The sequence below is a fragment of the Phoenix dactylifera genome, chromosome 10 (genome assembly GCF_051530095.1).
Source record: "Phoenix dactylifera cultivar Ajwa chromosome 10, Ajwa_hap1_PhDact_Kaust_v1.1, whole genome shotgun sequence".
Taxonomy (NCBI): domain Eukaryota; kingdom Viridiplantae; phylum Streptophyta; class Magnoliopsida; order Arecales; family Arecaceae; genus Phoenix; species Phoenix dactylifera.
The window spans coordinates 6957361-6968334 of NC_143199.1; the positions used below are offsets into that span (position 1 = coordinate 6957361).

Below are 10974 nucleotides of genomic sequence, written 5' to 3' on the forward strand. Positions count from 1 at the left end.
AGAGAAAACCATGTTACTGCCACTGAGATTCGAGTCGACTCCCAGACAGCTCGAGTCGACACCAAGACAAGCTTCACGTCAAAAGGCAGAAGACCAACTTTCGGAAACTGAGAGCCGAGTCGACTCCAAGGAAGTTCGAGTCGACTCCAAGACTGGATGAGCCAAAAGACAGAGAATCGGGAGTTCGGGCTCTGAGATTCGAGTCGACTCCCAGGACAGTCGAGTCGACTCGAGAGGGCAAAATTCAAATTTGTATCCACGGTCTACAGAGGAAAAGCCGACTCCAAAATTGCCAGGTCAGCGCCAGAAGTTGGCGAGTCGACTCCGGGCCAAGACGAGTCGACTCCCAGTCGTGACGGCAACTTTAATTCAAACTTGGAACAGTTGCCGAGTCGACTCCTGAAAAGCTTGAGTCGACTCCCGCTACAGCCGAGTCGACTCCTGATCGCGCGAGTCGACTCCAACCCACCAACGGTCACATTGTCAGGCTGCGCAGAGTGTGCAGAACGGCCAGAAAAAGTGGAGTAACGGCTAGTTTCCGTGGGGGTTGGCTTAAATAGCCACAGAAGACTGTAGCAAAACAGAGAACATACATTCCACTCCAAGCATTCAAGTCTTCAAGCTTTGCAAGTGCTCTTCAACGAGAAAAAGGGGAGATCAGCATTTACTGCGCCACCAACTTCTCCCCAGCATTCAAAGCTTCCTCCTCCTACATTCAAGTCGATCACTCATCCAAGAGGAGACCAGAGTCAAGAAGCCATTCCTCTACTTAAGCTTAAAAGCGTTTGAGGGCTTCTAAACTCATCCTTGAATATATTGTTTCATACCTGCTTTTGAGAAGCTTATTTTCTGTTTTCTTTCTACTACGTGTATTTACTTGGTTCAATCGGGGGATTGAATCAAAGGGAAAAAGGTTAGTTGGTGAGCCAGTTTTAAAACCAACGTGTGAAAGGGTTTGATTGTGAGCCCGGGAAAACAATCGGGGTTGGTTCTAGTCGGTGAGCCTGGGAAAACCGACCGAGTTCGTTGTTAGCTCGTAAAACAACAAGTTTGGTTGTGAGCTTGCAAAACAACCGGCTGTAATCCAAGGGGGTTATAGTGTATTCCCAAGAGAAACTTGGGGAGTGGACGTAGGAGCAAGGGATAGCTCCGAACCACTATAAAACTTGTGTTTGTGATTGATTGTCTCTTCCTCTTCTCATTTCATATTGCTCACAGCACATAGTAATTAATTAAATAACTTGGCATAGTTTTTAATTAATCATCCATAACGTTTTAAATTATCCAAATTGTTTTAAAACCCAATTCACCCCCCCCTCTTGGGTTGTCTATCTGGGCAACAGTCCGTCAACCGCAAGTGGAAAGAATATAAGGCCAAGTTAAAGGCGGACTGGAAGCAAGATGGTATGACAGAAGAGGAGGTTGCCCATGTTTGTCCTCCTGATGTAATCGCTCATCAGTGGAGGGAGCTTGTCCACTACTGGTTTTCCGAGAAAGCTCAGGTTGTGTATATTTTTTCAATACTTTAGATTGTATTTACTAATAATATATATTACAAATTTATACATTAAATATATTATATTGTTTATTCTTTTTTTGGAAGACATATTCCAACATTGGTAGAGCTGCACGAGCCTCTCAGACTGTTCCTCATACTTCAGGCTCGATGAGTTATGCTAGGCGTAGAGCTGAATTCGTAAGTTTTTTTTGAAACTCTTTGAAACTATTTTTAACTACTCTATCATATAGCATGTATCAAGATAACTAGCTTGCCAATATACTTTTTGTTGTAGATGGATGATAATAGGAGGGAGCCTGGTAAGGTGGAGTTTTATAAGATGACTCACACCCACCGAGATGGCAGTTTTGTTCGGGAGGAGTCAAGAAATATAGTTGTATGTATTCATCTTTGAATCTTTCAACGATATTATTATTAGTTCTATTATTGGCATACATTAATTTGACTTTTTCTTTTGAGATATATAGGACAGGGCAACAACTCTTATTTCAGAGCGCGTCGGAGAGTCATCATCATCCGACGCGACCAGTCATGTCGAAGCTCAGGTGCTCGCTGAATTATTGGGCCCAGAGCGTTATGGTCGAGTGAGGGGTTATGGTGTTGGAGTTACCCCCACTCAGTTGTCTGCAGTGGGCATGTATACAACAAATGCTGGAGAAGGCAGTAACAATGCAGAAGTTAGTAGACTTCGGGCAACAATTGAAGATATGAAGGATCGCCATCAGGCAGAGTTGGCAGAGCTGAAGCAGAACCAACAAACTTTGCAGTCTCAGCTTGAGCATATTCATCTATGTTACAACGATTTCTCCCTCCTCAGGTAAATAACTATATGTATTTGATGACTATACATAATTATTATTTTGCATGAGTTAATAATTTTCATATTCCTAACTTCTAAAGTTTTTTTTTTTAAGGTTCCTGATACTTCAACAGCTCGCAGAGATGATGATGGGGCTGAATGCGGTCCCTGATATTTTTTAGACTATTATTTAATGAGTTTTATATGTATCTTTCTTATATTTTTCAAAATACATTGTAATTCTAAACTTATGTAAATTTAATCTTATATGACAATATGAATGTTTCGAATGATCTGTATGTTTGTCTTGATGTAAATGTAATGCAGGTTCATATTGCTATAATATCTTTTTTAATATGCTTTTGTTTTTTTTTTTAAAAAAAAATCCACTCCCGACGCTTTAAAGCGTCGTTAAAAACCCCCTTTGGCACGGGCTGGCACGCCATCGCCGACGCTTACAAAGCGTCGGTAAAAATCCTTTAGGCGACAACATTTATCGACGCTTTATAGCGTCGGCGAAAGCCCAGAGCTGGGCTTCCTTTGGGCTTTCCTGATGCTTTAAAGCGTCGGCGAATGTTGTTTTTGCCGACGCTTTCGTTAGCGTCGGGAAAGCCCAGTTTTTTCCGACGCTTTCTATTAGCGTCGGCAAAAACATTTGCCACTCCGGTATCGCCAACGCTTTTGCGACGCTTCTGTTTGCGTTGCGGGAACTTTAGCCGACGCTTATAAGCGTCGGTAAAGATTATAAAAAGCGTCGGAAAAGATGAGTTTTCTTGTAGTGTAAGCGTCATCAGAAGAAATTATGCCAGGATTAAGATGACACTTATAAGCATTGTCGGAAGCCAAATCCAAGATTAAGACGACGCTTTTAAGCGTCATCGAAAGCTAAAAAGTGAAATTAAGACGATGTTTATAAGCGTCGTCCGAAGCCAATATTAAACCCCAATCGTCTGACCCACTAGCCCTAGCATCCCTATTCAGCCCCCTTTTTCTCTCTGATGTCGATCGACCGACCCCAATTCCTCGAGCTCCGCCTTTGCCTATCCGCTACTCTCTAAAATAGCAACAAAAAAGATTGATATATAAAGGGTTCTTGCTTCTAGGATAACTATAGACACATTGACATTATTAACAATCATAAAATGAAGTTATACAATAAATCCTGGTCGCTTAACATCCATACTGTTTGTGCCTTAGCCACCAAAAAATCAACATACCTTGTAATTTTATCAAGTGATATAATTTTATTGGCTAGACAAGTTTGAGAAATCTATTAGCAGTAACTAACTAGTAGTGTAGCACTTTTCATAGCCTAAAATATAGGAAGTGAGATAAATGGGTCTAGCACATCCTCAAGAAAGATGTGTTGGCCATCCGATTATAACGAGGATATGAGATCACTTGGATGAATTCCTTGTATCACTTCTAGTATCCATACACAAGTTGCATATATATCATATTTCTCAATGACCTTCATTGTATATGAAATCTCCATATGAAATGAGCAAAAAAGAAAAAGCCCATCAAGAAAAGTTCCTAATCAACAATTTTTTTCCTTTACCGTTATAAAACAGACTCATCAAATGATGATATCTTGAAAAGGATTTCACATTGATAAAGATAACTATAGGTGAAGCACATTGGGAAATCCACATGTTCATTAACATCTTCTTCTTTGATATTTTCATCGAATAAATTTTATACCATCTATTTTCATACCCTAATTTTGTTTATCTTTTATAGATAATTTGCAGTTCAATCAGTATTCTAATAGAATAGATAAAAGTTGGATAAATAAGTCGAGATCTAGCAAAGAATTTTTGAATGGAGTTCAGAATTTTATTAAATTTTCTTTTGAGAAATATAATATAAACGGGAAGATTTTATGTCCATATCAAAAAGTTGCAATACGAGCCATGAATATAGCTCATTTATATTGTTGCCCAAGGTGACAACCCAAGAGGGGGGGTGAATTGGGTTTTCTAAAAATTATGTTCCCTAATTTTTACTTTGAATTGAATGCAGCGGAATGATAAGATGTTATTTACTTAAGCTCTAGGCAATTACAAGTAAAGTAGTGGAAAATTAAGCTAGAGCAATTATACTATGGCTTTAGGGTGCAATTGATCTAAAATTAACTTATAGTTGTATGATCAATTTTAATCTATGTGTATGATAAGAATGGAGAGGAAGCTTAAGCAAATTCTAAACAATCACTTATAACTCTATAGAAAACAAAGCTAGAGATATTACATAATCAAGTACGAATGTAAGGCATGAAATACACGAGATAAGGCATCACAAACACAAAGATGTATAGTGGTTCGGTGCACCCCAGCACCTACATCCACTCTCCAAGACCTCTTGGGAATTTCACTATAATCCCTCAGATTACAGCCGGTTGTTTTACAAGCTCACAACCCAACTTGTTGTTTTGCGAGATCACAACGAACTCGGTCGATTTTCACAGGCTCACCGACTAGAACTAACCGATTGTTTTTCCGGATTCACAATCAAACCCAGTTGGTTTTCTCAAAGGCTCACCAACCACAATCTTACAACGATTGTTTTCCGGGTTCACAATCAACCCAGTTGGTTTTTCCAAAGGCTCACCAACCACAACCTTACAACGTTGGTTTTTCCTTTGGCTCACCAACAAACCTTAACCCCTTGATTCAATCCCTTGATTGAATCAAGTTACAAGATATTAGAACAAGAGTTTAAATCAAATACAAGCTTCTCAAATAAGCAAATATAGCAAATATAAACAAGTTAAGTAAAGAGAAGAAGCCCTCAAACAAATTTGTAGATGAAGGAACTCGACTTCTTCTTTACTTGACCCTCTTCTGCTTTTGCACGAAGTAGAGGATCACCGAGGCAGCACACAGTTGGAGAGGAAGCTTTGGGATTCATTTGGATGTTCTTCTTCTCTCTCTTTTACTTTGAATGGCCTTTTTGTGCTTTTGGGAGATTTTCCTTGTAATCTCTTTGAAACCTCTTCCCTAAATGTTCTCTCCCACTTCCATCCCTTCTTTCCTAGCTCTCCTCTTGATTTTATAGCTTTAAAGAGAGTGAAAACAAAAATCTAGCCGTTAGAGACAAAAATAGAGCCGTTGGTGTTGCTGGGGGTTCGAACCGAGAACGATTGGCACAGCGGTGTGAACGGGGTTCCCTTGGAATTGCTTCGGTTGCGCTCCACCTTCCGCCGGGAAACCTGCAAGCAAGCCTCGCACCACCACCGGGGTAGTGGGGGCCCTCCGACGATCAAGTTAGGGAAGATCGAAGGAGAAGGAGAGGTAGCAGGTAAGATGATATTCGGAAAAATCTTGCTTACCCTCCCCCTTCCCCCCCAGCCGCATATATATCAGGCTGGGGGGTTTTTCTGGGGATTGGTCATCGTGTGGCACGATGGGGTTGCCACTGACATGGTCGTTACAGGGCGTCGTGGGGCAGCGCTGGGTACGGCTATGGCAGGGCGTAGTGGAGCTCCGCTTTGTACGGCTGTTACAGGGGATCGTGGGACAGCGCCGGATACGGCCGTTGCAGGGAGTAGTGGAGCAGGGGGCCGCGGCGTGCCTCAGGGGGACAGTCTGTTGTTGTCAAGAGTTTGCCGACTCGGGGTCGGATTGCTGGATCAAGGGGCAGCCGACTCGGGGTCGGGCTGCGGAGCCGAAGATATCCGACCCGAGGTCGGATTGCTGGATCAAGGGGCAGCCGACTCGGGGTCGGGCTGCGGAGCCGAAGATATCCGACCCGAGGTCGGATTGCTGGATCAAGGGGCAGCCGTAGTCTTCCTGGGCGCGCGTGCCGGTCACGTGGGGCATGGTGGCTAAGTTCCCCCGTAACAGTAGCCCCCCACTTCCGAGCCTGGAACCAGGAGGGGAATGGGTGAAGGGAGTGATGCTTCGAGATTGCCGCCATCCCTCGGAAAGGCGCGCGCGCTTCGAGCTCCCCGCCTTTTTTACGGCGTATGGCGGTTGTCGCTGATCTGGCGGTCTGCGGATTTCGGCGGACATCCTTCCTTAATGGCGTCGATTCGCCTTTGGGGCGCGAACGATCCTTCGGCAGCCAGGCGTCCTCTGGCGTCACCGAGGCGTCACCCGCCTTTCCGTCCATTTAACCGGGGGCCCTCCCCCATCCGCCTTTCTCTTCACAGGCATCCTCGAGTTTCTACCTTGTGCTGCTGCCGTTGCTGTCGGACTGTTCGTTCGCTCCTCCTTTGACGCTCTCGGAGCCGTTCTTCCTTCCCTTCCGGTGAGTTGCCCCACCCTTCGTGGACGTGCTCGCCGTTCCCGACTCAGGGGTTCCTCCAAACTGACTCTCTGTACTTTTCTTTGTTCTTTTCTTTGTATGTTGGCGTTTTGCCATGTTGTATGGGTCTCGGCCCTGATGCAACGAAAATTAATGCAAACAGAGTGTTTCCTCATTTCACTTTCGTCCTTCCTCTTCTTAACTCTTGGTAGCGTCTCGCCGACTCCTGACTCTTGAAGTTCTTCCGGCGCTAGGCCAGGCATCCGAGGGTTAGGCCTCAGGAAATTTTTCCGGCGCTAGGCCAGGCATCCGAGGGTTAGGCCTCAGGAAATTCTTCCGGCGCTAGGCCAGGCATCCGAGGGTTAGGCCTCAGGAAATTCTTCCGGCGCTAGGCCAGGCATCCGAGGGTTAGGCCTCAGAAAATTCTTCCGGCGCTAGGCCAGGCATCCGAGGGTTATGCCTCAGGAAATTCTTCCGGCGCTAGGCCAGGCATCCGAGGGTTATGCCTCAGGAAATTCTTCCGGTGCTAGGCCAGGCATCCGAGGGTTAGGCCTCAGGAAATTCTTCCGGCGCTAGGCCAGGCATCCGAGGGTTAGGCCTCAGGAAATTCTTCCGGCGCTAGGCCAGGCATCCGAGGGTTAGGCCTCAGGAAATTCTTCCGGCGCTAGGCCAGGCATCCGAGGGTTAGGCCTCAGGAAATTCTTCCGGCGCTAGGCCAGGCATCCGAGGGTTAGGCCTCAGAAAATTCTTCCGGCGCTAGGCCAGGCATCCGAGGGTTAGGCCTCAGGAAATTCTTCCGGCGCTAGGCCAGGCATCCGAGGGTTAGGCCTCAGGAAATTCTTCCGGCGCTAGGCCAGGCATCCGTGGGTTAGGCCTCAGGAAATTCTTCCGGCGCTAGGCCAGGCATCCAAGGGTTAGGCCTCAGGAAATTCTTCCGGTGCTAGGCCAGGCATCCGAGGGTTAGGCCTCAGGAAATTCTTCCGCTGGTCGGCCAAGGCTGGCGCAAGCCGAGGCGACCGGTCGGGGCTTCAGGCTAGTCTGCTCCCGGGATGATCATCGGGTTAGCCTGGCATCCGAGGGCCGAGCCTCAGGGAATTCCGCTCGTTGGTCGGTCAAGGCTGGCGCAAGCCGAGGCGACCGGTCGGGGCTTCAGGCTAGTCTGCTCTCGGGATGATCATCGGGTTAGCCTGGCATCCGAGGGCCGAGCCTCGGGGAATTTCGCTCGTTGGTCGGCCAAGGCTGGCGCAAGCCGAGGCGACCGGTCGGGGCTTCAGGCTAGTCTGCTCCCGGGATGATCATCGGGTTAGCCTGGCATCCGAGGGCCGAGCCTCGGGGAATTCCGCTCGTTGGTCGGCCAAGGCTGGCGCAAGCCGAGGCGACCGGTCGGGGCTTCAGGCTAGTCTGCTCCCGGGATGATCATCGGGTTAGCCTGGCATCCGAGGGCCGAGCCTCGGGGAATTCTGCTCGTTGGTCGGCCAAGGCTGGCGCAAGCCGAGGCGACCGGTCGGGGCTTCAGGCTAGTCTGCTCCCGGGATGATCATCGGGTTAGCCTGGCATCCGAGGGCCGAGCCTCGGGGAATTCCGCTCGTTGGTCGGCCAAGGCTGGCGCAAGCCGAGGCGACCGGTCGGGGCTTCAGGCTAGTCTGCTCCCGGGATGATCATCGGGTTAGCCTGGCATCCGAGGGCCGAGCCTCGGGGAATTCCGCTCGTTGGTCGGCCAAGGCTGGCGCAAGCCGAGGCGACCGGTCGGGGCTTCAGGCTAGTCTGCTCCCGGGATGATCATCGGGTTAGCCTGGCATCCGAGGGCCGAGCCTCGGAGAATTCCGCTCGTTGGTCGGCCAAGGCTGGCGCAAGCCGAGGCAACCGGTCGGGGCTTCAGGCTAGTCTGCTCCCGGGATGATCATCGGGTTAGCCTGGCATCCGAGGGCCGAGCCTCGGGGAATTCCGCTCGTTGGCCACGCGCCTGTCACTTGCCGCTCGACGGGGTTTCGCCGTGGCCAGCTGCGATCGTGTTTCTTCCCCTCTCGAAGCGTCGCCTGGGGAACACTAGAAGGCCATTAAATGCTAATTGAGGCGTTACCTGGGAAATCGAACCGGCCAGTTGCTGCTTGCGAGGAGTGCCAGTTAAGCGGCCGCGATACGCGCGTTCTTCGAGGCGGATGCGGCCTGGGCGCGTGCGGAGATACGTGGGCCGCGGGATACACGCCGTCCGGAGTGTCCTGCACGAAGAATGCAATTAAGGAGAATGATGCCTAGGAGATCGTGGGGGGATAAACCTCGAGAGCCGGAACGGCTCCGGATTCGATGTGCCCGCATTTATTGGAGCCACCCGCATCGGAACGACCGGGGGGCCACAGTTTGGCTATAAATATAAGCGCAGGTGCGGTGGAGCCTGCCAAGCCGGAGCTGTTCAGGTTGCCATGGATCGTGGACCTCCTCTCCGGCGCGTGGCTGGGAAATCCCAGCCGGAGGAACGGGAGGCGCGCCCCTCGCGACTTCCACCAACTAGCCGTTTCATCTGGGATCAACGGGAGGATTCTCCCCGGTGGAACTCCGCTCTAGGCGTTTCATCCGGGATCACGCTTCCTCGCGCTCTTCTCCCTTATATTCCTTTCCTCCCCTTCTCCTGGGGAGGACCGGAATATCCCTTGGAGGTGGCGTTCCTTTAGAAGCAGTGTGAACCTCTTCTTCGTCCGCGCCGGCTCTTCGTCTTTTGCGTGAGGCGTCGATGGCGCCTCCGGGGGGAAGCACCCACGGCCAGTGGGATTACAGCTGCTTCGGGCGGAGGATTCGAGATCCCAGATCTTCAGCTCCACGGAGTCCTCACCTCTTCCTTAGTTTCTTTACTCCCCAATCTTCCTCTGGGAATTCTTTGTAATCACACGAACACGCCATTGTAACCAGGAATTATTGAAATGAAAAGAACTACATATTTTTTGAGCTGTCTTTCTGGCTTTGTCTTTCTACTGGTAATATACCCGCAGGTTAGCGGAATTCCAGCTCCTTGAAATTTCTCGACCATCTAGTGCCTCCAACTGGTAGGAGCCAGGTCGGTTTACCCAGCGAACCCTATACGGGCCTTCCCAATTTGGCGCCAGCTTCCCACCTTCCGCGGGCTGAGATGCTTTGGCCCGCCTTAGCACCAGATCTCCGATTCTGAAAAGTTTTGGTCGGACTTTGGAGTTATAATACCGGGCCACCCTCCGCTGATACATCGCCATCCGGACCTGCGCCATTTCCCTCGCTTCTTCCAAGAGGTCCAGGTTCCCTCGGAGCTGCTCCGAATTGGCCTCGGGTCGGTGCGCGGCCACCCGGGGCGAGGGGAGTCCGAGCTCCACGGGGACGACCGCTTCCGTGCCATAGGTTAGGCCGAAAGGCGTCTCCCCGGTAGGGGTCCGATGCGTGGTCCGATACGCCCAAAGGACGTTCTCGAGTTCTTCGACCCAAGCTTGCCTCGTCCGACCGATTCGCGCCTTAATTCCTTGGAGGATTGTCCGATTTGTCACCTCGGCCTCGCCGTTGGTTTGGGGATGCGACACAGATGTGAACCGATGCTCGATCCCGAACTCCTCGCAGAAGTCACGGAAATGCTTGTTGTCGAACTGTCGACCATTATCCGAGATGAGGACCCGAGGTACCCCAAATCGGACAATGACGTTTTTCTTCACGAACTTTCGGACTTGCGCCTCCGTGATAGTAGCCAGCGGCTCTGCCTCCACCCACTTGGTGAAGTAGTCGATTGCAACAATCAAGAATTTCCGCTGGGCGGAAGCGACGGAGAATGGTCCGAGGATATCCATTCCCCACTGTGCGAAGGGCCAGGGTGCGGTGATTGGTGCCAAGGGGACAGAAGGGACTCTCTGGACGTTGGCGTGGCGCTGGCAGGCGTCGCATTTCCGTACGTGATCCTTTGAGTCCTCCAACAAGGTAGGCCAATAATAGCCTTGCCTCATGATCTTGTGCGCCAAGGACCTAGCCCCCGAGTGCGATCCGCAGACGCCCTCGTGGACTTCGCCGAGGACGTAGGCCGCCTCCGAGGGGCGGAGGCACCTTAAGAGGGGAGCGGTAAACGAGGTCCGATACAGCCTTCCTTCATAGAGTACGTAGTGGGCGGACTTCCTGACAAGTCGCCGAGCTTGATCTTCGTCTTCAGGGAGGATCCCTTCGGCGAGGTAGGCGATGAGCGGGTCCATCCAAGACGGCTCCGGATCAATCGCCATCACCGCTCCAGCCTCGCCGATGCTTGGGGCATCCAGGGTCTCCAGGTAGATTGCCCTCGACAAGTTGTGCGCCTCTGCGCCCACCAAGCGGGACAACCTGTCGGCCCTGGCATTTTCGCTTCTGGGGACCTACTGGAGGTCGACGCTGCCGAGGTCGGGAATGAGTGCTTGCACCTTCCGGACGT

General features: G+C 50.1%; 1 protein-coding gene across 1 annotated transcript; it reads left to right on the forward strand.

Annotated features, from left to right (window-relative positions):
* The first annotated feature begins 1347 nt into the window (after window positions 1–1347).
* On the forward strand, window positions 1348–2609 carry LOC149752676 (uncharacterized). Its single transcript, XM_089925992.1, has 5 exons — window positions 1348–1502; window positions 1604–1696; window positions 1794–1895; window positions 1987–2336; window positions 2434–2609. Exons 1-5 carry the CDS (start codon window positions 1407–1409, stop codon window positions 2498–2500), a joined length of 708 nt encoding a protein of 235 aa, XP_089782118.1. The 5' UTR covers window positions 1348–1406; the 3' UTR covers window positions 2501–2609.
* Window positions 2610–10974: the final 8365 nt, after the last annotated feature.

What these genes read in the sequence shown, in the direction of transcription:
- LOC149752676 (XM_089925992.1), top strand. Translation starts at nt 1,407, where the DNA reads ATGACAGAAGAGGAGGTTGCCCATGTTTGTCCTCCTGATGTAATCGCT. An exon ending in AGGAGTCAAGAAATATAGTT is followed by an intron (nt 1,896 to 1,986) that starts GTATGTATTCAT and finishes TGAGATATATAG; the next exon opens with GACAGGGCAACAACTCTTAT. An exon ending in AACGATTTCTCCCTCCTCAG is followed by an intron (nt 2,337 to 2,433) that starts GTAAATAACTAT and finishes TTTTTTTTTAAG; the next exon opens with GTTCCTGATACTTCAACAGC.